The sequence below is a fragment of the Aotus nancymaae genome, unplaced genomic scaffold, assembly GCF_030222135.1.
Source record: "Aotus nancymaae isolate 86718 unplaced genomic scaffold, 86718_ANA_hifiasm-v0.15.2.pri h1tg000263l, whole genome shotgun sequence".
Classification (NCBI taxonomy): Eukaryota; Metazoa; Chordata; class Mammalia; order Primates; family Aotidae; genus Aotus; species Aotus nancymaae.
In genome coordinates this window covers 717,608-743,741 of record NW_026988678.1, presented here as the reverse complement: position 1 = coordinate 743,741, position 26,134 = coordinate 717,608, and the positions used below count along the sequence as shown (strand labels likewise).

At 51.7% G+C, this 26,134-nt stretch overlaps 1 protein-coding gene across 1 annotated transcript; it reads left to right on the top strand.

Annotated features, from left to right (window-relative positions):
• The first annotated feature begins 17,214 nt into the window (after positions 1-17,214).
• On the top strand, positions 17,215-25,323 carry ZFAND2A (zinc finger AN1-type containing 2A). The gene is made up of 5 exons (XM_012470910.2): positions 17,215-17,446; positions 18,764-18,863; positions 19,270-19,364; positions 20,894-21,025; positions 24,993-25,323. The coding sequence occupies exons 2-5, from the start codon at positions 18,809-18,811 to the stop codon at positions 25,146-25,148; spliced, it is 438 nt and encodes a 145-aa protein (XP_012326333.2). The 5' UTR covers positions 17,215-17,446; positions 18,764-18,808; the 3' UTR covers positions 25,149-25,323.
• Positions 25,324-26,134: the final 811 nt, after the last annotated feature.

The window sequence follows — 26,134 nt, the reverse complement described above, 5'->3', positions numbered from 1 at the left end:
AGGGGGTGGCAGGAGGGGGTGGTGGGTTAGGGTGTTGGGAGGGGGAGGCGGGAGGGGGATGGGAGTGAGAGGTGGGAGGGGCTGGTGGGAGGAGGTGGTGGGAAGGGGTGGCCAGAGGGCATGGGAGGGGGTGGCGGTAGGGGGTGGTGGGTTAGGGAGGTGGGAGGGGAGTGGCAGGAGGGGGTGGAAGGGGGAGGTGGGAGGGGCTGGTGGAAGGAGGTGGTGGGAGGGGGTGGCCGGAGGGGGCGGTGGGAGGGGATGGTGGGAGGGGACGTCCCTGCTTTTTCCTGATCACCGCTCCCTCCTGTCCCACCTGCTGGGCCCAAGCTGCTCCGGAACCACCGAGCCCTGGCTCTGTAAGCCTCAGGCCTCCATATACTGTCTTCCTGCGGGCCCTGCCCTGCCTGCCTGCCCCTAGACTACCTCCCACTGAGCCACCCAGTTCCTACAGTCCTGCCTTCTCCCCGCCATGCGCCCTGGGGGTCCTCACTGCTCCCAGATGAAGGCCCTGGTGTCCCCAGAGGCTCTGTCTCCTTGAGGGACATTCACCAGCTGCCTCTCAAAGGACGGCCTGAGACCAGACACGTCTGTGGCCTGAGGCTTCCTCAACCGACTCTCCGAGACAGAGAAGTCCTTGCTCTTTCCAATGAAAAGAAAGGGAAAGGAGGGTTATTTCGTCGTTGCGTCCACCCGTTCCTCATTGCCCAGGCTTCCTGTGTGACTAGGTATTGGTGAGACAAGATTAATCCACCATGCACACTAGTGAATCAGTGACCAAGCCCCCCGCCGTGCTAGGCTGAGTGGACGGCATGGGAGGTGATCCACACATCATTCTCGCTTTGCTTCCTCTGCCGTTCAAAGGGGCACCGCTTGAAGAAGACAGGGCTGGCCGGGCGCGGTGGCTCACGCCTGTAATCCTAGCACTTTGGAGGCCAAGGCGGGTGGATCACCTGAGGTCAGGAGTTCAAGACCAGCCTGGCCATCACGGTGAAACCCCATCTTTTTTAAAAGAAAAGGCGGGGGAAGAAGAAGAAGAAGGGCTTTGGAGGGCGGTATTTCTTCTTACCTCTGTTCCCGCTTCTTACCTTCGAAATAAATCCCTAAGTCCAGTATTAGCAATCTCTTCCTGGATGTAGGCCACACAAAGCACACTCATTGTCTGTCATAAATATAATATCTTTTAAAATCTCCAACGCGATGCACGGGCCTGTTTCTCCTCGTAAATCTAGGCTGCCTGTCTCTGATCAAATTCTGCTTTTCCAGCAGTTTTACAGCTAAGTCCTCCCACATAATTTGTAATCGTTTCTTTACAAAGGACATTAAGCTAAGCATGATCCTGTGCTGAATTATGTGGCACTTACCACGTTCCTGTTTTTAGACACCTCATCCCTTTCTAGTGGATGCTAAAAATATCGGTTAAGCCACCAACTAATTTCTAATCCTTGCTTCTATTAATATTGACTGTTCGTCTCTTAGCCTTTGTCCTTGATTAAGCAATTCAAATCTTTTCCTGAAAATTTGATTGTTGACAATATGACCGGCTGTGACTGAAACACCAGGCAGGAAGGGATTCTGGCTCCTGGGGGTCCCGAGACCAGCTTAGCCACAGAAAGCCCTTCAGGTAACTCTGAGCGTTGTCTCCCCCCTCACTCTCTTGTTAGGCAAGAAACCAATGGTATCTTAACATATAGATTAAATTTTAAATTCTCTATCCTCAGCACCCTGCACAGTGAGACAGGTCTCCAGATTTTGAGGTTGGCTTAAAAGGCCTCCTAACAGTGAGGCTGCCTGGGCGGACCACTGAACCTGGAGCCGCATCTGTCAACGCAGACAGCTTCTCTGATGAGCGAGATTTGGCTGAGATCTGAAGGGGGTAGTGGGTGCTGTGGTCCACCATCCAGAAACCCGCAAAACAGAGGCGCTCATTCCCCCAGGGGCCGCTCTCTGCAAGGGACCTCCTCACCCAGGGTCGTGCTGACTCATTACTAGATGCACGGACAATGCCCAGCCCTTGGCCTCAATTTGGGACTATAGTGAAGGGACAGCCCAGCTCCGGAGCCCCTGGGGCGCCCTCAGATGCAACTGGATTGCGTTCCTCTCTCCCTGTCTCTCTCTGTCGCCCAGGCTGGAGTGCAGTGTGTGATCTCGGCTCACTGCAATCTCTGCCTACTGGGTTCAAGTGATTCTCCCACCTTGGCCTCCTCAGTAGCTGGGATTGTAGGTGCATGCCACCAAGCTCGGCTAATTATTTTTTTGTATTTTTAGTAGAGATGGGGTTTTGCCACATTGGCCAGTCTGATGTCAAACTCCTGACCTCAGGTGATCCACCCACCTCGGTCTCCCAAAGTGCTAGGATTACAGGCTTAAGCCACCACACCCAGCCCACTGGATTGCATTTCAGCTTCACCCTCTGCCCCCCAGCTTCCCGCAGGGCCTTCCAGGTGCTGCCCACGAATGCACCCCTCAGGAGGTCCCTGCACGCCATGAGCCGTCTAAGTCTGTTTCCAGGGAACCCAACCTTCAGCAGTAGGTACCAGAAGCGGCCTCAGCAAGTACTCTCTGCAGGGGAGGCTTAGAGCCGGGCCCCTGCCAGCCTGTATTAACGCTGACCACCAGCACCCGTCACCCGTGGTTGTAGATTACATTCTGATAACCCCTAGCAAGTGGAGTGAAACCTTTTTTTTCCTTTGAGACACTCTCGCTCTGTCACCCAAGCTGGAGCACAGTGGTGCTCTCAGCTGACTGCAACCTCCACCTCCTGGGTTCAAGTGATTCTTCTGCCTCAGTCTCTCCAGCAGCTGAGACTACAGGCGCACGCCACCATGCCTGGCTAATTCTTTGTATTTTTAAAAATAGAGACGGGGTTTCACCATGTTAGCCAGGATCTCCTGACCTTGTGATCTACCCACCTCGGCTTCCCAAAGTGCTGGGATTACAGGCATGAGCCTCCGTGCTCAGCTGTGAAACCATTTTTAAGGCTTTTAATACCACCTGACTTCAAGCCTTAACATAAAGCTATAATAATCAAGATACTGATATCGGTGAAAGAACACAAATAGATCAATGGTACAGAAAGGAGAGCCCAGATACTGGCCACACAAATACCGTCCACTGATCCTTGACAAGGGAGCAAAAGGAAATGTAATGAAGGAAGGATAGTCTTTTCAACAAATGGTGCTGGGATGACTGAGCATGCATATACAAAAAGAAAAAAGAATCTAGGCCGGGTACAGTGGCTCACACCTGTGATCCCAGCACTGCGGGAGGCTGAGGCAGGAGGATCACTTGAGGTTTAGAGATCGGCCTGGGCAACACAGTGATACCCTATCTCTACAAAAAAATTTTTTTTAATTAGCCAGGCATGGCGGCATGTACCTGCAGTCCCAGCTACTCGGGAGGCTGAAGCAGGAGGACTGCTTGAACCCAGGAGTTCAAGGCTGCAGTGAGCTATGATCACAACACTGCACTTCAGCCTGGGCAACAGAGTGAGATCCCGTCTCATTAAAATAGATAAATAAGGGCCGAGCTCTGTGGCTCATATTTGTAATCCCAGCCCTTCAGGAGACCAAGGTGGGAGGATCACTCGAGCTCAGGAGTTCAAGACCAGCCTGGCCAACATGGTGAAACCCCATCTCTACTAAAAATACAAAAAATTAGCCAGGCATGGTGGCACATGCCTGTAATCCCAGTACGCAGGAGGCTGAGACAGGAGAATCACTTGAACCCTGTAGGTGGAGGTTGCAGTGAGCCAAGATGGTGCCACTGCACTCCAGCCTGGGTAACAAAGCAAGACTTCATCTCAAAATAAAATAAAATAAAATAAAATAGTGTATATGTATGTGTATATGCATATATATATACACACACACACATACATATATACATGTACATAAACATATATATAAACACAGACCTTACATCTTTCACAAAAATTAACTCAAAATGGATCATTACTTAAAATCACTTAATTATAAAATGCAAGGCTATAAAACTTCTGGAAGATTACATAGGAGAACATCAAAGTGACCCTGGGTTTGACAGTGAGTTTTTATTATCTTTATTATTGTTATATTATTATTATTATTATTTGAGATGGAGTCTTGCTCCATTACCCAGGCTGTTCTCCAACTCCTGAGCTTAAGCAATCCTCTCTCCTCAGCCTCCCCAGTGGCTGGGACTCCTGCAGGCTCACACCACCACACCTGGCTTGGCAATGAACTTGTAGATACCACACCAAAAACATAATCTATAAAAGATTGATAAGTTGGACCTTATAAAGGGCATCAGATGTTAAAGAAGATATATAGGCTGGGCATGGTGGCTCACGCCTGTAATCCCAGCACTTTGGGAGGTTGAGGCGGGTAGATCACGAGGTCAGGAGATCGAGACCATCCTGGCCAACATGGTGAAACCCTGTCTCTACTAAAAACACAAAAGTATTGCTGGCCATGGTGTTGCATGCCTGTGGTCTCAGCTACTTGGGAGGTTGAGGCAGGGGAATCATTTGAACCCAGGAGGTGGAGGTTGCAGTGAGCCAAGATCACACCACTGCACTCCAGTCTGGTCAACAGAGCAAGACTCTGTCTCAAAAAAAAAAAAAAAAGAAGAAGAAGAAGATATAGAGATGGCAAATAAGCATATGGAAAGATGTTCAACATCTTATGTCATTAGGGAACTGCCAATGAAAACAACAATGTAGAAACCACCACAAACCTGTTAAAATGACCTAAATCCAGACACTGACATCACCAAATGCTGATGAGGACGTGGAGCCACAGGAACTCTCATCATGGCAGTGAGAATCCAAAATGGTGCAGCCACTTTGGAAGACACTTTTGTGGTTTCTTACAGAACTAAACATATTCTTGCCATCAGATCCAGCAATCGTGCCTCTCAGAATTTACCCAAATGAGTTGAAAACATATATTCACACAGAAACCCACACATGAATGTTTGTAGCAGTTTTATTCATCATTGTTCAAATTTGGAAGCAACCAAGATGACCCTCAAGGGGAAAATGTTGACTGACAAGCAAAGTGTGGCACATCCGTCAGTGAATATTATCTGAGAATAAAAAGAAATGAGGCTGGGCACGGTGGCTTACGCCTGTAATCCCAGGACTTTGTTAGGCCAAGGTGGGCAGATAACATGAGGTCAGGAGTTCGAGACCAGTCTGGCCAATATGGTGAAACCCCGTCTCTACTAAAAATTCAAAAAATTAGCCAGGCATGGTGGTGGGCACCTGTAATCCTAGCTACTTGGGAGACTAAGGCAGGAAAGTTGTTTGAACCCAGGAGGCAGAGGTTGCAGTGAGCCCAGATTGCACCACTGCACTCCAGCCTGGGCATGACACAACGAGACTCTGTCTAAAAAAAAAAAGCTGGCTGGATGTGGTGGTTTGCACCTGTAATCCCAGCACTTTGGGAAGCTGAGGCAGGAGGATCATTTGAGCCCAGGAGTTCAAGACCAGCTTGGGCAACATAGCAAGACCCCATCTCTACAAAAACAAAATTGGCTGGGCATGCTGGTGTGCATCTGTAATCCCAGCAACTCAGGAGGCTGAGGCAGGAGGATCATTTAAGGCCAGGAGTTCGAGTCTGCAGTGAGCTGTGATGATACCACTGCACTGCAGCCTGGGCAACAGAACAAGATCTTATCTCTATAATAAAAAATTATAGGCTCCGAGATTTGGGCAGCTAACAGGGAGATACCACATAAAGCTGGAAAACACACACACAAAAAAACCACCAGCCAACCACATGTCACAGAAGGGTCCAGGGGAATGGTCACTTTGTATCAACAAGGAATGAGCTGGTCTGGGGCACCGGTGTTGTCAGGGGGCTCAGGAGTGTCTGTCCTCTGTAAGCCAGAGCAGATGTTAGAGGATCTGGTTCTAGAAAGGGTTCCTTAGTCACAGTGAGGCTAATGGGACCCCAGAATAACTGGGGGCAGGTGGCAGTGCTGACTCATCAAAGCCAGGTGGGTGGAATCCTTGCAAGCCGGCAGGCTGGGTAGTGAAGGGGAAAGAGGACCTGCAGACGGCTGTGAAGGTGGTTCATAAAACATGGTATTCCTAGCGGACCCACAGACAGGCAGCCAACGGGAGTATTACTTAAAGATATCACCAAGAGAAGTCAACAATGGATAAGCTTCCAGACCTGAGCCAGCCTCTGACCTGTGGTTCACCGCCTGGAGAAAGACCTCCCCAAACCACAGCACACGCAAGCTGTCACGATACGCCTGGGCCTTGCCCAAGAGGACCCTTCAGCCTCCCTCGAAAGGGGCGCCGGACACTTCAGGGACTGCTGGACGGGAGTCTAGGCTGTGGTTAACACTTAAGGGACGAAAGCCTCATAGTGCTCAGTGGGTCTTCGGGTCCTGACTAACCGTCATTCCCTCAAACACCACTGGAGGGCGCACGTGACCAGCCGTCATTCCCCCAAACACCACTGGAGGGCGCACGTGGTAACTGGAAGAACTCGGACATGGGGTCCCGCAGTGTCCTAGTGGAGCTGTCCTAGTGGACAAGGCCACGCAGAAGGCTCTGAAACCACGACACCTGCTGCCCCCGCCCCGCTTGCAAGACAGGAAATCAAAACGATGATGCGTTCCTGGGAGACGGGCAGGGCTTTGAGCCAGCTGCAAAGGTTCAGAGGTCCCCATCCCATGCCCATTTAAATAGTTATTCTGGCCCCTGCAGAAAACAAGAGCAGTCATGAAATACAGCAGTGGACAGTGCAGACCCCACCAAGTCAAAGCCTGAAACGGCTTCAGGCCTGGCGTCCTTCCTGGAGCAGACATGCCACTTTGGCCACTGAATTGGAAAGTGCCTTTTCCCCATCCCTGTCAGTAAGGAGGCCAGAAGCAGTTCCCGTTCATATGGAAAGACAAGAGCATGCATTTAAAATTTTGTGGCCAGGCGCAGTGGCTCATGCCTGTAATCCCAACACTTTGGAAGTCTGAGGCTGGTCAATCACAAGGTCAGGAGCTCAAGACCAGCCTAGCCAACATGGTGAAACCCCACCTCTACTAAAAATACAAAAGTTAGCCACGTGTGGTGGCAGGCGCCTATAATCCCAGCTACTCAGGAGGCTGACGCAGGAGAATCACTTGAACCAGGAGGCAGAGGTTGCATAAGCCGATTGCACTCCAGCCTGTCCAACAGAATGAGACTCCATCTCAAAAAAAAAAAAATCTTTGTACTGACCGGGCACAGTGGTTCATACCTGTAATCCCAGCACTTTGGGAGGCCAAGGCAGGCGGATCACTTGAACACAGGAGTTCAAGACCAGCCTGACCAACATGGCGAAACCCCATCTCTACAAAGCACATACATTAACTGGGCACTGTGGCACCCACCTGCTGACCCTAATGGCAACTAGGGGTCTCTGGGGTGGGAAGAGACGTGGCATGAAATTCATGATGGCCCCGACAGGAGAAACATCATAGACTCCCAGGGCTCCAGAGTAAGGCCAGGCATCCCCTGCCCCATGTCCCCTGCAGCAGAGAAGCACAGAACAGCTCCTGCAGCCCATCTGTCCCCGGTGGAGATGGAACAGGGGACCATCTGGCCATGGGGCATGAAGTGACCATGCTGGGAGAGCTTCCACTCTGAGCTAGACCCTGTCAGAAACAAGTCACGGGCCAGGCAGCCCAGCAGCAGTGCTCTGAGTGGAAGGGTCCACAGGACAGGCCCAAGCAGGCCTGAGTGCAGGGAGACACCACCCTGCCCTGCCAAGCCAGAGCCTTCCGCCCATTCCCACCTGGGCTCACAGGAGGGGACCTTGGTGACCAGCAGATGGAGGAAGAACAGGGCTGCCTTTGGTTCAAGTGGATTGGCTCTGGACTGAGTGCCCACTGAAAATGGATGGTGGCCATGTTACAGGCCCACTCAGAGGTGGCCCTGAGAGACACTGTAGACAGAAATCTCCAGGACAGAGCCTCAGGCTGTGCACCTGACCGTCTAGTCATCATGGGAAGAACACACAAAGCTCACCGGCAGAGGTGAGTGGCGTGGCTGTTTTGTCAGGGGCCTGGACATGAGGTAGGAGTGGGGGCTGGACTCCAAAGGTGGGGCTTGGACGTCAGACCTAATTGAGGACTAGCTGAAACAGGGGCGGGGCCTGGGCACCGTGGCTCACGCCTGTAATCCCAGCACTTGGGGAGGCCAAGGCTGGTGGATCACCTGAGGTCAGGAATTTGAGACCAGCCTGGCCAACATGGTGAAACCTCGTCTCTACTAAAAATACAAAAATTAGCCTGGTTTGGTGGTGTGCACCTGTAGTCCCAGCTACTCAGGAGGCTGAGGCAGGAGACTCATCTGCAGAGGTTGCGCCACTGCATTCCAACCTGGGTGACAGAGTGAGACTGTCTCAAAAGAAAAAAAAATCAGGGTGTGGAATGGGAGTGCTCTCACCAAGAGCACCTCACTCTATTCACTGCGTCTCCTGGCTGACATGCATCCAATCCAGCTAAAACCAGTGCTTCCTCCTGATAGCATCCTCGTCTCCCCGCACGCCCCTTACTTACGACATCCTGGGGAGCCAAGTAACTGCCAATTATTATTGCGGGGAAGGAGGTAAGAAACCTTAACGGTGTTTTATACCTTTACCCTCAAGGAGACTGTCAGGGAAAATGGGAAGGGATGGGGTCCCACGTGTGTGGGACTCAATTTCGATGCTCGTGTGCACGTGGCACGTCCAGCCCATCTCCCCGCTGCGTTCCTGGCCCTGGATGAATGGGGCTGGGAAGCCTCAGCACAGATATGGAGTTCTGCCTCAGAGGCTGCAGCCGCATAATTACTCATTTGCCTTGGTTATGCCTGTCTTCATAGCGCCCCGTTCTCCTGGTTCAGGGCTCTGTTCACATTCCACAGAGTCTTTGTCGCCGGGTTCTTTATGTGCCCATTTAGCCGTCCTGGCACCTGCCGCCCTATTTCCTGCTTAGACCTAACAGGAATGGATTTCCGTCATGGCTGTTTCTAATGTGTGCTTCGAGCAAGCTTCTGCGAGGCACCAGGACGTGCAAAGTGGATGGCTACAGATGTGACAGGTAGAGGGAAAGCAGGAGGCACACTTGAGCCTGTGTGTCCTTAGAGAAGAGATGGAGTTTGCCAGGCGCAGTGGCTCACACCTGTAATCCCAGCACTTTTGGAGGCTGAGGTGGACAGATCACCTGAGGTCAGGAGTTTAAGACCAGCCTGGCCAACATGGTGAAACCTATCTCTACTAAAAATACAAAAATTAGCTGGGCATGGTGGTGGGTGCTTGTAATCCCAGCTACTCAGGAGGCTGAGGCAGAATTGCTGGAACCTGGGAAGTGGAGGTTGCAGTGAGCTGAGACCACACCACTGCACTCCAGCCTGGGCGACAGAGCGAAACTCCATCTCAAAAAAAACAAAGAGAAGAGATGGAGTTGAACCCCATGTGTGAGAGCCAAGGGCAGAGGAGAGGATGGCCTCAAGGCTGCCGTGTGTGGGCAACAGTGTGCTGTGACTGTGAGGATCCAGGGGACAGAATCTCCCACCCCCAGCTACCCTGGACTCACACTATCCGAAGCCAGAGAGAATTCGCCCTGGCAACCCGGTGGAAGCCAACTGTCTCCTACTGATGGGCAGGCACCGAGCTCACCCCACTCACCCTTGGGAGCCACATGGCCGGCAGCGGCAGCCCTGTCAGATTTCCTATCTGCAGTCCTCTGTCAGTCGCACTCATGACTCAGTGTTCAAAAGTTTTCAGCAACCTCCATTCTGTCCTCTCTGGGATAATATAACAACCAGAGAGAAAAGGAGCTTGGCCCACCCGGGAGGCCCCAAGAGGAGCCGGGTTCACGCCACGTGGCTTCCAGTGCCTGGGTCCACTTGCCCATCCAAGAAGCGGCACAAAAATGGGAAAGTCTGTGGTTTCCTCATCATCTTAGACCAAAGCCATGACAGGGTAGAGCCCCAAACTGCTCATTAAATCCACTCAGTTTTAGAAGTGGGGAGGAGTAAATGCCTTCTCTGTGAGCACCAGGCAGTGGGTTCTGACTCCCCTGCGGGCTGGCCTGGTGCTGTGGGTGACAGCCGCCACTGCCGACTCCTGCCCTGGGCTCCTGACGGCTGCTCTGCTGGCCACACAGATAGACCCAAAATATCAGGGACCTGGCACCGGCCACCCCAGGCCAACACCATTCCACACCCTAACACAGAATCCAGCCCCAGAGCTGCCTTAACTCAAGCCCAGAGAGACCAGAGAAGCTGGAGAGGTTTTGTCTGCCTCGCCCTGAGATGACCATCTGAGTCAGTGGGGAGGGGCTGGGCGGAGAGGGGGCCCTCCTGGGGGTGATGACCACCTGAGTGGGGAGGGGCTGGGCGGAGAGGGGGCCCTCCTGGGGGTGATGACCACCTGAGTGAGTGGGGAGGGGCTGGACGGAGAGGGGGCCCTCCTGGGGGTGATGACCACCTGAGTGAGTGGGGAGGCGCTGGACGGAGGGGGGCCCTCCTGAGGGTGATGACCACCTGAGTGAGTGGGGAGGTTCTGGAGGGGAACGGTGGGGGTTCCTGGGCTGAGGTCCAGTGTGCTTTGCTTTCTGCCTGCGCTCCAGTGCTCCATTGGAAGAGTTTGGTAATTGATTGCTATGATAGTGTCTGTTTTTAGAGTTTCTGTAGCTGGCAAAGATGGACACAGGGGCCCTTTTCAAAGAATAGTCCAGGGAGTAGTGGGACCTTCGGGGATGCAGGGACATAGGGCTGCCTGGGAGGCCAGCGCCTGCTACCTACTGCCTCCCTCCCGAGGACACAGCCCACCCTTCCCTCCTGGTGGAATTTCCTAGACCTAATCACAGCACCCCGGAAGGGCCAGCCCAGCATGGCTCAGGTTGGCGTGGGGGAAGACTGGTCCAGAAGGAATGAAGCCTGCACATGTCCCAGGAGATGAACTGAGTCCCCCCGGAAGCTTGAGGGTCAGACACTTTGCTCAGATTTCAGACTCACAAAGAGCACTAGGCACTTTTGTGTTCCTCAAAGATCCACAGGGGACAGCCACTTGGCAGTGCTGACTTTGGGCCTGGGCTAAGCTCATGCAAAGGCTGGCAATCCATGGAGGGTACCTCGTCCTCTCCTCGTAAACCCATTCCTCACCCTGCACAGAGGTCAGAGCCCTGTGTCTCCCAGAAACCCCCTGGTCCCCTTCCCTGCTACAGCCAGGGTCCCTGCAGGTCTAGCCGGCCACACATTTGCCCCCACAGCCTCTGTGCACCTCTGCGACTGTCTTTGTCACTTGGCCTGTCCATGCTGGCGCTGCTTTGGGTTGAGCTGTCTTTTAAAAATATATACATTTGGGCCGTGTGCTGTGGCTTATGCCTGTAATCCCAGCAGTTTGGGAAGCCAATGCAGGAACCTGAGGTAAGGAGTTCAAGACCAGCCTGGCTAACATGGTGAAAACCCATTTCTACTAAAAATAAAAAAAGTTAGCTAGGCGTGGTGGCAGGTGCCTGTAATCTCAGCTACTCAGGAGGCTGAGGCAGGAGAATTGCTTGAATCTGGGAGGCGGAGGTTGCAGTGAGCCGAGATTGTGCCACTGCAGTTCAGCCTGGGAAACAAGAGTGAAACTCTGTCTCAAAAAAAAAAAAATATATATATATATATATATATATATATATATATATATATATATATATATATTTGCATTCTCCATGGAGCTTACAGGCTACAGTCATGCCTTCCCCAGCAAAGGATCTCCTGTGGAGCAGGTCCTCAGGTCCTTAACAGCTCCCTACAGCCTGACTGGGAGTTAAAGTGAGCAAGGCACAGCCTCAGGCTGCAGTCCACGCCATCACTAGGTGCGGCAGCCAGACGGGAAATTAATTTCCTCTCTATTTCAAACTAATATTTGTAGAAGAGAGAAACAATGCTGCAGTCCTAGCCCATGTGCAAAGATTAAAATAAGGAACAAACGGGCCAAGCAGTGCTGGGCCTGATTCACAAAGACCCGCTGCGGCCTGCAGAGGGAGCTGCTGGGACGCAGGGCTTTCGTATTTAACTTGGAGATTGGAGGGGTCAAAAGGGGGCCTGGCTGGACATGGCACCAGGGAGGAATCGGGGTGGTCGTTGTTTATTCAGAACCCCTTGGGAAAAACAGAACACAGTCGAAATAACCCTTTGACTTTGTGTCGTTATTCCATGAAGGACAAGGCCCCCCGCCCCGCGTTCTCGAGAACAGACCCCTAAGGATCTGGAGGCCACGACTGGCAGGAGCTCAGATCAGAGTAGCATTTTATTTTATTTTATGGAGTCTTGCTCTGTTGCTCAGGCTGGAGGGCAATGGCGGGATCTGGGCTCACTGCAACTCTGCCTCCCAGGTTCAAGCGATTCTCCTGCTTCAGCCTCCCGAGCAGCTGGGATTACAGGCGCCCACCACCACACCCAGCTAATTTTGTATTTTTAGTAGAGACGGGGTTACACCATGTTGGTCAGGCTAGTCTCAAACTCCTGACCTTGTGATTCACACACCTCAGCCTCCCAAAGTGCTGGGATTACAGGTATGAGCCACCGCACCTGGCCAGAGTAGCATTTTAAAATCAAGAATGACTCAAAAGCTTTTTCTTTTTGTAGAGACAGGGTCTTGCTATGTTGCCCAGGCTGTTCTTGAACTCCTGACCTCAAGGGATCCACCTGGCTCAGCCTCTCAAAGTGCTGGGATTACAGCCATGAGGCATGGCGCCCAGCCCAAGGATGGCATTTCTGATGCAGAAATACCCACCTCCACTAAGTACAAAAAATTAGCCAGGAGCGGTGGCACGCACCTGTAGTCCTAGCTGCTCAGGAGGCTGAGGCAGGAGAATTGCTTGAACCCAGGAGGTGGAGGTTGCAGTGAGCTGAGATTGTGCCACTGTACTCCAGCCTGGGCGACAGAGAGAGACCGCATCTCAAAAAAAAAGAAAAAGAAAAGAAAAGAAAAGAAATACCACGAGTGACGTAGCGTGAGTGTAGTCACTGCTAACTTAGGAGGAAAATAAGGAGAGGAGGTGTCCCTGCAGCCGAGGAAGAGGGTGTTCTCAATGGCTGGGCTCGGTGGCTCAGGCCTGTAATCCCAGCACTTTGGGAGCGGGATTACAAGGACAGGAATATCCAAAGACATATCCTAGCTGGGAGGGAACTGAAACTGTGATTGTGGATGGGTTCCTGGAGCGGAAAGTGAAAGAGACATTGTTGACACTGTTGGTAAAATCTAAACGCAATAAAATCTAAACAGGGTAAAGTCTGAATGGAGCAAAATCTAAATGGGGTAAAATCTGAATGGGGTAAAAAAACTGGTGTAAAATGTGAATGGAGTAAAAAGCTGAACGGGGCAAAATCTGAATGTGGTGTGAGGAGCAGACCTTCGTGTTGTTTCTTTTCTTTTTTTGAGACAGATCCTCGCGCTGTCGCCCAGGCTGGAGTACAGTGGCACAATCTCCGCTCACCGCGACTTCCGCCTCCCAGGTTCAAGCGATTCTTCTGCCTCAGCCCCCGAGTAGCTGGGATTACAGGCGCCCACCACCACACCTGGCTAAATTTCTTGATTTGTTTTTCTGAAATGGAGTCTCACTCTCACCCAGGCTGGAGGGCCGTGGCATGATCTCGGCTTACTGCAATCTCCACCTCTGGGCTTCAGGCGATTCTCCTGCCTCAGCTTCCAGAGTAGCTGTGATTAAGGGCGCCCACCACCATGCCCGGCTAATTTTTGTATTTTTAGTAGAGACAGGGCTTCACCATGTCGGTCAGACTGGTCTCAAACTCCTGACCTCAGATGATCCACCCCCTTGGCCTCCCCAAGTGCTGGGATTACAGGTGTGAGCCACTGCACCCAGCCCCATGTAGTTTCTTGATGGCAAGAAGGCTGCGACGTGCCTAAGGGAGAAAAATCCATATGTCGATAAACTTCAATCAGGCATAAGTGACAGAGGTATATTGGCCATTAATTCCATGTTAATGAATCAACAATATATTATTAAAGAAGGTACCCTGAGAGAGAGACACACACCCAACAAGGTTAACAGTGAACTGCTTCACAAAAATGCTGCAGCCGGAGGCTCGGAGGAACCGAACTCTGTATTTCCCCTGGGAGCCACTGCCCTAGGAGTGTTTACTCACCAATGTTCACGATAATTAGACGATTCTGTGTTTGCTGTGACTCTGCAGAGCTATCACTGAGCAATGAAGGGTGAAACGTAAGCAGGTCCACTCACGTCTCTGTGTGTGTGTGTGTGTGTGTGTGTGTGTGTGTGTGTGTGTGTGTATGTGTTTACAAGGTCAGACTTTTACTGATACTTAATCAGAAAAGCCACAACTACACAGGGGTTCCCAAGGTGGCAATTCTCCTTAGCACAACCCATTCACTCGGTAGCCACAGCCTCAGGCATTCAGGCTCAAGCCACTCCACAGGTCAGTCAACACTGCAAACCGTATATAGTTGTAAAGTTAATACATAATTCTCCTTACCACAACCCATTCACCCGGTAGCCACAGCCTCAGGCATTCAGGCTCAAGCCACTCCACAGGTCAGTCAACACTGCAAACCATATATAGTTGTAAAGTTAATACATAATTCTCCTTACCACAACCCATTCACCCGGTAGCCACAGCCTCAGGCATTCAGGCTCAAGCCACTCCACAGGTCAGTCAACACTGCAAACCATATATAGTTGTAAAGTTAATACATAAATGTTACAGAGTATGGATTAAAATGTCCATATCAAAGCAGCACTTACATCAAGAGAAAAGGGGGGTACGTCAGGTGTGGTGGCGCATGCCTTTAATACCAGCACTTCAGGAGGCCAAGGCAGGTGGATCACCTGAGGTCAAGAGTTTGAGACCCGCCTGGCCAACATGGTGAAACCCTTCTCTTCCTAAAATACAAAAAAAAATTAGCTGGGCATGGTGGCATGCACCTGTAATCCCAGCTACTTGAGAAGCTGAGGCAGGAGAATCACTTGAACCTGCAAGGCAGAGGCTGCAGTGAGCCGAGACTGCGCCATTGCACTCCGGCCTGGACAAGAATGAAACTGTCTGAAAAAAAAAGGCGGTGGGAGTGCGGAAGGTGGGTAAAACAGTTAATGAACCAGTCCAAGGAGAGGGATGTGGTCAAGGTCCTGCACTGATCCAGACATCCTGAAAGGGGGTTGTCCTGGGCCTGGGCAGAGCCTTCAGGGGGAGATGCTGCGTGATCAGAAAGGACATCAAGATGGAGCCGATCACTAACACCGTGCAGCTGGTGAGGTCTTGCTCTTTTCACACCCCTTGAGTCCTCTGGTGAAAACCGAGAGTACAGACTGTACAATAAGCTGGGCACAGTGGCTCACGCCTGTTAATCCCAGCACTTTGGGAGGCCAAGGCAGAGTGATCATCTAAGGTCAGGAGTTCAAGACTAGCCTAAGCCACACTACAAAACCCCGTATCCATGAAAAATACAAAAATTAGCCCAGCATGATGGCGCACACCTGTAGCCCCTGCTGTAAGGCCGGTTGCCTCGCTGGGAGCTCGGACGCACACCCCCCCCCCCTTTTTTTCTGAGAGCTCGGACACGTCCACCCCCTTGCACAGCCTAGCCTTCCCTTAAAAAACCCAGCCAAGATGCAAACGAAGTCCTGTAACTCTAGCCAATAGCAGTCAAGTCTTGTATGCAAACGAAGTCTTGTAACTCTAGCCAATAGCAGTCAAGTCTTGTATGCAAACGAAGCCTTGTAACTCTAGCCAATAGCAGTCAAGTCTGGTATGCAAACAAAGTCTTGTAACTCTAGCCAATAGCAGTCAAGTCCTATATGCAAACAAAGTCTTGTTACCCTACCCAATAGCAGTCCTGTCTCTTCCACACCCTGCTCTCCCACAACCAATCAAACGCCTCCACTCCCTATAAAACCCCAAGTCTGAGAGGAGTCCGTGTGACTTCTCTGGCCCCTCCTGTTGGACCACAGAACCTTGCCCAGGTAGCCAAATAAACCCTTTGCATTGGATCTTCTTGTGCTGGCCTCAGTTTCTTTGTTTTAAACTCGGTGAGAACTTAACAAACCTTACACCTGCTACTCAGTGAACCTGGGAGGTAGAGGCTGCAGTGAGCTGTGATCATCCCAGTGCCCTCCAACCTGGGCCACAGAGGGAGATCCTGTGTAAGAAACAAAAAATGTGTGCCTAGTTATGCCTGTCCTTACCTGATTGAGGGTAGTCTCCATTGATTAGATGACCATCTGGTCCTGTTGGCATGGTGTTTTTTGGATTTGAGGGAGGGTCTGCTCTGCCGCCCAGGCTCTAATGCAGGGCATATTCACAGCTCCCTAAGGCCTCCACTTCCCAAGAGGCTGGGGCTGCAGGTGCGTGCCACCGTGCCAGTTTAATTTCTTATTTTTGTAGAGGCAGGGTTTCACCATGTTCACCAGGCTGGTCTCGAACTCCTGACCTCAGGTGATCCTCCTGCCTTGGCCTCCCAAAGTGCTAGGATTACAGGCTTGAGCCACCATTCTTGGGCCAGCTATTTTTTTTATTTCTGCAGAGATGGGGTCTCACTATGTTGCCCAGGCTGGTCTCCATGTCCTGGGCCCAGGTTCTCCTCCTGCCCAGCCGGCCCGCCTGTGAAAGGCAGGACGGGGGTCTTCCCCAGGCGGAGCCACGTATGTGCAGGACGCTCTGTGCAGCCACTGTGGCCCTGGTCAGAGTCAACCCCACATAGCCGCAGTGCAGGGGGCGGGGGCGGGGGCGGTGAAATGGGAAATGGTTAAACTGGGTGCTGGGGACATTGACATTTTCGGTATTATTCTTGAAGCTTTTCTCTTAAGTTTGAAATTACCTAAAAACAGGTTGTTTTGAGATAGAGGCCTCCTGGGACCCGCAGGATGGGGAACCGTGGGTGGGTGCGCGAGGTTGAGTGGGGGAATGCTGATGGCCTCCCCACTCAGGCCTGCCTCACACGCTCCTGCCCCGCGGGACCCTAGCCACAGCCCTGACTCGGCTTCTCCGCTCCTCGCCCGAGCGGCTGCGGCTGCGTGGAGCCGCCTCACAGTGACTCAGCACGCCTGCCGCCTGCGAGAAGCGCCCTGACGCTTCCAGAAGAAAAGCGAAGGAGCGAAGAGCGGGTGGGTCTGCAGGGCGCGGCAGGGCGGGATTGGCCGGATGGCTGGTGACGTACTCGGGACGCGCCGGCGCCGCCGGATGGGATTGGCCAGTCTGAGGGTTACGTCGTTGGGGTGCGCCCGGAAGCCGCTAGGCCGAGGCGGCTCGCAGGTCCGGGAGCTGCGGATAAATGGCCGTGGGCTGCGGGCGGCGAGATGTCGCGTTCTGTTGTGAGCTTGGGCCTGCGTCCTGCGGCGTCTCGGTGCCGGTGTCGAGGCTCTTTTGGCCTCGCTCCCCGGAGCCGACTGCGGAGGAGGACACCTGCGTGTCCGTCTCCATCTTCTGCTGCTTCCCGCAGCTGCCTGGGTCCCAAACGAGAACCAGGTACGGGGCCGGCATTCCGCCGCCCCCGGGGACAGGGCCTGCCTGGGGGGTCCGGCCTGTCTGCTGGGAGTCGGGCCGCTGGGAGTCTGGGCTGTCTGCTGGGGGCCGGGCCTGCCTGGGGTCAGGCTGCTGAGAGTCTGGCTTGTCTGTTGGGGGTCCGGCTGCCTGCCGGGAGTCGGGCTGCTGGGAGTCTGGGCTGTCTGCTGGGGGCCGGGCCTACCTAAGGTCAGGCTGCTGAGGTTCTGGCCTGTCTTTTGGGGGTTCCACTGCCTGCTGGGAGTCAGATGTTTGCCATGTGTTCCAGGCACAGGGGACAGTCTAGGAGGCCTCCAGGAGGTTGAAGAGAGCTGATGGGAAGGCCAGGAAAAGGCCCCAGGAGGGCTGGTGGGTACTAGATCATGGAGGGGGCCTCGTGAGCCCCTTGATTCTCTTTCGAGTGTAGTAGTTTCACCAGCTGTCTGCCTGTTTTCCATTGTGAGTTAACAGCTTGGCTTCTCCCTCATCAAATCTAGGTTGATGTCATCGAGGAATAAGTTCACAGTAAGACTCAATGCCTAATGGAGTTAAGAGAGAGGCGAGGAACAGAGTTAAATCTCTGGATAGTGTAGTCAACTAATGTGATTTAGCACCTAGTAACAGAGTTTTGTTTATATCAACAAGTATATTGATAAAATTGTGATTTGAAATTCACCAAAGTCGTAATTTTCACTGGCAGCTGTGTGAATTGAATATCGCCCCCTCAGTATGAGTTGAAATAGAAACCCGGGTCCAAGGTGAACTTCATAGACTAGAAATTTAAAGGACTAAAAAGGAATCCGTTTCTCCTAATGGGGTTGATTACGAACGGCTGAGACCTGCTATTTGTACTGAAACTCCCACTGAACGCTCCCCACACAGCTGTTTATTTTCTTCTCCCCCCTCCCCCCCTCCGCCCCCCCCCCCCCCAGACGGAGTTTTGCCTAGTTGCCCAGGCTGGAGTGCAATGGCGCGATCTAGGCTCACCGCAACCTCCGCCTCCAGGGTTCAAGCGATTCTCCTCCCTCAGAGTCCTGAACAGCTGGGATTACAGGCATGTGCCACCAGGCCCCGTTGATTTTTTGTATTTTTAGTTGAGACAGCGTTTCTCCATGTTGGTTAGGCTGGTCTCAAACTCCTGACCCCAGGTGATCCGCCCACCTTGGCCTCCCAAAGTGCTGGGGTTACAGACATAAGCCATGGTGCCTGGCCTGTTGACTTTCATTAGCTGTAATTAAATTGTAAATCTTGGTGACTGAAGGGCAGTCACGGCTTTCCTCCTAACTATTCTAATTCTTGTAGGTGATACTTAACTCTGCCATCTGCGTTTTGAGCACTGTTCTCATAATGGAGTTTCCTGATTTGGGGAAGCATTGTTCAGAAAAAACTTGCAAGCAGCTAGGTAAGTACTTTTTAAAGACTTAATGGAAAGTGGTACTTTGTTGGGGGAAAGCTGGCTGTTAGATGAATTAGCTGATAATTGTGTCTTGGCCTTCCTGGCTTTTCAGGATTAGCAACTGTACTGGTGCAGGGTCTGTTGGACATTCCGCATCCACCAGAAGGGGTGTGGGGGTGCAGGCAGGGCTGAGTGGATCCAGGGTGCTGCTTGAATATTCGTGATGCCACATGACTTGGGGTCTCTCTCTAGAAGACAGCCTGACCCCAGGATTGTTTTCACATGTGTGACCCTCAAGGACATACTAATCTCACAGGCCTGAAGCACTTAGTATAGGTAAACACTTTCATAGAACCATCTAGAATTATTTTGTTCCAGTCTTTAAAACACTTCACTGTTTTTTGTTTTTTAGATTTTCTTCCAGTAAAATGTGATATGTGTAAACAAGATTTCTGTAAAGATCATTTTACATATGCTGCACATAAGTGTCCGTGTGCATTCCAGAAGGTAATTCATCCTTTGTTCAAAAGATTCTCATCTTTGCTGTCTAAAGCTGTACTGTCCTGCTGGGACAGTAGGCACTAGCCATGCGTGGCTAACTCAGTGGAAATTAAATTTTAAAATTCAGTTTCTCAGTCCTGCTAGCCACATTCAAGTGACTGCTGTGTTACAGTACAGATGAGCATTTCTGCCATCTGTTGGACGGCTCTCCAACAACTGAGATTTTATTTTCAGCGACTCGTGGAGTCACTTACTTGTAACCTTATGTTCAAAGCTTACTTTAGATGTTCAAGTACTTGGTTCCTTCGATCAGTTTTACACCATGGCTGTGTCTTCACAGGATGCAAGGAAGGTTTTAATATTTGACTTGGAAGCCAATCAGGAAGGCAGTAAATATGCTTACTTAGTTGAATAGCAGCGGCCTTGACATGGTATTTAGGTGATTCCCAGAGTCCACAGTAGAAACGAAAAGAGGACTCTTAAGACGAAGGTTTGAGACTTCTGTTGTTGACTTTTGAGATGGTTCCCAGCCCATGTTCACTTTGTCTCTGGATGGGTCACAGGTCATTTTAGAGAACTCTGCCCCTTTACTCTGGTGGCGGGAGTAATGTGGGTGACCTAGCATTCTGTGCTTTGACCAGTGTTGGCCAGGCCTCCAGCCTTTTTTAGGTGATCATGGTGGGTGGGGACGGTGACTCACATCCCTGCATTTACCAGGCACAGGTGACTAAAGCCAAACTGCCTAATGTGTCTTCCGGTTGCACCTTCCTGCCCCAGCATGGGGCGGAATCTGGCTAGAGATCATTTACTGATGCTTTATGTCTTCATTTGGCCAAAAGTGGGTGCCCAACCTGTGACTCTGCCAGCTTGGGCTGCAGTCAGCAGACCCCGTGATTCCGTGATCACCTGCCACCCATTTGATACACAGTGCCACCTCAGTTTTCTCGTTGACCATTTCGTCACCACCTGTCCTGGCTCAAGTTTTTAGCCGTGCTGGGCCTTCAGCTGTTGGGTGGTCATCCCCTCTGGAGCCCCCACAACCTTGGCCTGCAGCCAGTGACAGTCATTAGTATCTGGGAGCTCACCCCTGGTACACGTGGCCTCATCTAGGCATGAGCAAGGGGTAGAGGTCTCAGGGGAAGCCACAAAAGAATCAGACAGTTGATGAGTGAGGGGAGCCGGAGGGTCTTTGTGGTCCGTGTTTCCCTCCATTGTCTCCCCTTTGCGGGCATCTGGGCAGGCTCTCCTCTCGCCTGGACAGTGCCATCCTGAGGTGGCCCTGGTTGACTTCTGCAGTCGGCTGAAGTCCATTCGTTGAAACTTTCACTAGTCTCCTCAGGGCAGCTGAGGCTCACATTCTAGAGACGCCACTGCTAATCTGTGACTCCAACGATGCTTTGTTCTGGGAGGGCCAGGGTGCCCGGTGTTTGTACTCTCTTTGTGTTTAAGTGTGCCAGGCAAGAGTACCCATTTAAAGCTTTTGTGAGTTTAGGTTGTCTGAGTCTCAGATGGCATCTCACCTTTGTTATTTTTAGGATGTTCAGGTCCCGGTGTGCCCACTCTGTAATATCCCCATCCCAGTAAAAAAGGGACAGGTCCCAGATGTGGTGGTTGGCGATCACATGGATCGAGACTGTGGCTATCATCCTGGGAAGAAGAAAGAGAAGGTAAGGACAGAGTCCGCGTCGGTTCCTTCACTGCGAAGCCTGCTTTTTCCCTGGGAAGTCACTTTTCTAACTGAAAATTAGTCCCAATAGTTTATATACAAAGTAGAGTCCTTAGCTGTATTGTCCCTGCCCTATGCTGCGAGTGGAGTGAGTTTTTAGTTCTATAAATGTTCTTTTAAGGGATCCCAGGTCAGGTTTGTTTTTCTTTACTGTAATTGACTGATTTTCCTCCTGAGATGGAGTATTCACGTGGCTTTCTAGATCCATTCTGTTAATGTGTGTTTATTTTCTAAGCTTCTCCTAGTAAAATGGAAGAAGATATAAAATTGTGTTCTTGCTTTGGTGCCATCAGCGTTTTTTTATTAAAGTTTTTCACTTGTTCATTAGTAGTAAAGCCTGTTGGGAAACAGCAGGCCCTGGTTCTCTGCGGCACCCCCCCCAGCCTTCAGTTCTTAGCCGGCGGTGTGTGTTCGTGGTGTCCGCTTTTTCCCGTGTAAATGTTGTCGCATCCTGAGTTTGTCTTGCTCGCTGTCTGGCCACAGGCATTCCCTGCCCACCACAGGGACGCTGAGAATTTCCTCCACAGCTGTTTCCCACACTCGTGCACCTACCTCCCTGTGGAGTTGGGCTGTGCTTTTGGGTAGGTGATCCAGGCCTCTGTTACCTTCAGGGCAACAGCCTAGAGATTCCCTTTGGATTTTTTTTGTTTTGTTTCGTTTTTGCTTTTTGTTTTTTTTATTTTGAGACAGGGCCTTGCTTTGTCACCCAGGCTGGAGTGCAGTGGTGGGATATCGGCTCACTGCAGTCTGGACCTCCCAGGCTCAAGCCATCCTCCCACCTCAGCCTCTCTAGTAGCTGTGATGACAGGCATATGTCACCACGCCTGGCTAATAAAAATTTTTGTAGAGGTGGGGGGTCTCACTATGTTGCCCAGGCTGGCTTCTCTTGAGGGATCCAACGTTCCTGCATTTCTCAGGGTAGAGCTGAGTTTCCGTATTCTGTATTCTTCTTTTTCCCTTATTTTGGCAGAAGTCCATCCTTTGGTTGCTTCCTGGGAGGGAGACAGGGAGGTCAGTCGACCCCATGCATCTCTGTGGGTCTTTTATCCTCTGCTTCTCTGTAATGACCTCCCTGGGTGTGAGCATCCTACTGTTGAACTCTTCCTGGGACATCTGCCCTGACTTCAGAGTTCCCATGCTGTCCTGACCTTCGTCCTCAGTGGGGCCTGTTTTCTGACAACTTGCAGGAGCTTCGCCCTGTACCAGAGTTGGAAGGGTCACACCAGACTCCTGTCCTGCCATAGGTCCGTCTCCTATGTGTTGGGCACACAGTGGACCCCTCCTGGATTCTGGAACATTCTCTCAGTTCCTCTGTTCTTCTCTCTCCCCTGGATAATTTTTTTTTATTTTTATGAGACGGAGTCTCGCTCTGTCACCCAGGCTGGAGTGCAGTGGTGTGATCTCGGCTCAATGTAATCTCCGCCTCCCGGGTTCAAGTGATTCTCCAGCCTCAGCCTCCCGAGTAGCTGGAACTACAGGCACATGCCACCACACCTGGCTAAATGTTGTATTTTTAGTAGACACAGGGTTTTACCGTGTTGGTCAGGCTGGTCTTGAGCTCCTGACCTCGTGATCCACCTGCCTCGGCCTCCCAAAGTGCTGGGATCACAGGTGTGAGCCACCACGCCTGGCTGAGCTGTTGGGGTTTTGATTCATAAGCGGGGCTGCTTTTTGGCCTCTCTGCCTGTTGACAGTTTGTCTTTCCGACATCTGTTAAGTCCCTGTTTGTCCACGTCATTCTTAGCTTCTGAAATCTCGCTGCTGTCTTCATTGTCATCGTCTCTGCCCTTGTGGGTTTATCCTTTTCCAAAAATCTTTTCTGTGGATTTTATGGTATTTCAGGAGGGGGCAGGACCGGGATGTGTGTTGAGATCCCACCTCTCCTCCCTGCTGCTCAGCCCGGTGTCTCCGGAGGCTCACGTCCGCTTCCTTCCGTGCGGTGCCCATCCTGGGCTGTCCTTCCCGGGGATTGCATGCCCTCCTGGGTCTGGACAGGGCCGGCTCCACTTCCCCTTCACCAAGGCCCTGCTGGTTCCTCCAGTTCTTCTTAAGGCCTGCCGACCTTCAGGCCTTCAGGCACAGTGCCGCCTCCTTCCTTTTGCTCCTCAGCATGAGCCTGTAGGCCCTGCTGGCTTTTCTAGGAGCTTCTCTCTCTTTTTTTTTTTTTTTTTTTTTTTGAAACAGTTTTGCTCTGTCACCCAGGCTGGAGTGCACAGGATCTCGGCTCACTACAACCTCTGCCTCCCAGGTTCAAGGGATTCTCCTGCCTGAGCCTCCCAAGTAGCTGGGATTACAGGCACCTGCCACCATGCCCGGCTAATTTTGTAGTTTTAGTAGAGATGGAGTTTCTCCATGTTGGTCAGGCTGGTCTCGAACTCCTGACCTCAGGTGATCCGCCAGCCTCAGCTTCCCAAAGTGCTGGGATTACAGGTGTGAGCCACTGTGCCAGGCTCAAGGAGCTTCTCTAGGGAACTGGCTGCTGTCAAGCTTAATCCATTCCTAGTCGTGGGTCCTGGTCGGTGGTTACCAACTATCTTAGTATATGATGTTCAATACTTTACAATTATATTACCATAAGCCAAGTAACTCTTACTTTTCAGCCTCAAACATGGAATAAAATCAGTGTTCCTTAGTCTGCCACACAAAACCCTCTGTATGGAAGCTCGCTCCAGTCCTCCCTTTCTGACCCTGTCTAGTTCCCCCTGCTGTGTCTCTGCATGGGCCCCTCCTGCCTGGTTGCTCAGCGTGGCTGTGCCTGCCTGCCTGCCTTGGCTGAAGGGCCACCCCTGGCTGCTGGACCCCGTCCCCACTTTCCACCTTCCCCTCTCGGAGTTCTGAGTGTCTAGAAATTTATATTGCCACCTACCCCCTGCCACCAAAAAATAAAAAAAAATGACCGGTGGGTACAGGGACATGATAGATGTTCCCTTGATGAAGATAAGCTCCACTGTCCCAGAGCTCCTGGAGCCGGTGCCTCTGTGGGGCTGCCTGTCACACCTGTGCTCGGCCTCCTTCCCTCCCAGTACCTGCGTCCCTGCTGCTTCTCTCTCGTCTTCCCAGCAGCACCTCCGAGCCATGTTCACAGGAACTCCCAGCTTCAATGCCGGCTTTCTTTACTGCTTGTTAAAGTTTCTGTCTCTTTAGTGTTCTTCCTTTGTTTTTTGGGTTTTTGTTTTGTTTGTTTTGTTTTTTGAGACAGAATTTCACTCTGTCACTAGGCTGGAGTGCAGTGGTGCAATCTCGGCTCACTGCAGCCTCCACTTCACAGGTTCAAACGATTCTCATGCCTCAGCCTCCCAAGTAGCTGGGATTACAGGTACCCGCCACCCCGCCTGGCTAATTTTTCTATTTTCAGTAAAGACGGGGTTTCTCTATGTTGGTCAGGCTGGTCTTAAACTCCCTGACCTCAGGTGATCCACCTGCCTCGGACTCCCAAAGTGCTGGGATTACAGGCGTGAGCCCCATGTTCCTCTTCTTGCCTGCATTAAGATGGTCAAATGAAATTTGGCATCTGTACTCTGTGCAGACAGGAGCTGCATCTAGTTTAAATGTGAATGTTGTTATTGGGGGCTGTAAAGAATTGCTTATTAAGGCCAGCACATGACTCACACCTGTAATCTTAGCACTTTGGGAGGCCAAGATAAGAGGGTCACTTGAGGCTGAGTTTGAGACCAGCCTGGGCAACATGGCAAGACCCCATCTCTACGAAAATAAACAAAATTAGCTGGACATGGTGGTGCACACCTATAGTACCAGGAACAAAAGGCTGAGACGGGAAAATCGCTTGAGCCCAGGAGGTTGAGGTTGTAGTGAGCTGAGATTGAGCCACTGCACTCTGGCCTGGGCAACACAGGGACACCCTGTCTCCAAAAAAAGAATTGCTTGTTGAAGTCACTTTGCTCTCTCAGATTTTTACATACCGGTGCTCAAAAGAGGGCTGCAAGAAGAAAGAGATGCTGCAGATGGTGTGTGCCCAGTGTCACGGCAACTTCTGTATCCAGCACAGACACCCTCTGGACCACAGCTGCAGACACAGGAGCTGCCCCACCATCAAAGCCGGGTGAGAAGAGACTCAGCTGTGATGGCACTGGCTCGGAACACATGGTAGTGTATGTGGAACCAGCTTAGACTCTAAAGTGGGGAGTGGAGCGACACTGAGCACCGTCCCACACTGAGCTGCTTATCTTAACTGTTTGTTGAAGTAGATGGGAATAGAATAAAATTGAATGCTGAAGTTGATTCTAATTGTTCTCATTTCCCATGGCTATCTTCACCAAGAACTATAGACTGGGCAGCTCAAACCACAGAAATCAGTTCTTTCACAGTTCTGGAGGCTGGAAGTCCAGGAGCAGGGTGTTGGCAGGGCCGGCCCCTTCTGAGGCCTGCGGGCAGCGTCGGCTGCGTCTCCCCAGTGTCTTGGGGTTCGTTGGCCATCCTCCACATTCGGGGCTCATGGACGCACAACCCCCATCTCCTTCATCTTCACATGGTGTTCTGTGTCCTGACTTCCCTTTTCTGTAAGGACACCAGTCATGTGATCCCACACTCATGACCTCCTAACTGGATCATCACTGGAAAGACCCTGTCTCCATATGAGGTCACACTCTGAGAGGCCGAGGCTAGGGCTCCAGCGTATCTTGTGGTGACACGATTCAACGCATAATGTCAAGTCGGGTAGCATCTGCATGGCAGATTTGACATTATGTGTTGAATCGTGTCCATCCCTGAGCTGGGCCACAGGTAGATGCCTACCCACAGGAAGCCGTGTGGGTTCTCACGGTCAGCATACAGAGGCTGAGCGGGCACCCACCCACCCTCTCTGTGTAGGTGTTCATCCGTGACAGCCTCTTAACCCAAGCCGTTGGGAGATTTCCACCCCCTGGCTCCTGGCAGGCTGGTCCAGCGACTCAGGTACTGGTTCACAAGACTCGTGTTACATCTGTGTGGGGTGCTGCAGCTCTTGGCTAGTGAACATGGAAAGGGTGCTGTGCGAAACTGAGCAGTGGGACCCGATGCACTAGTGGTGTGACTCCATCAGGACTGATAATGA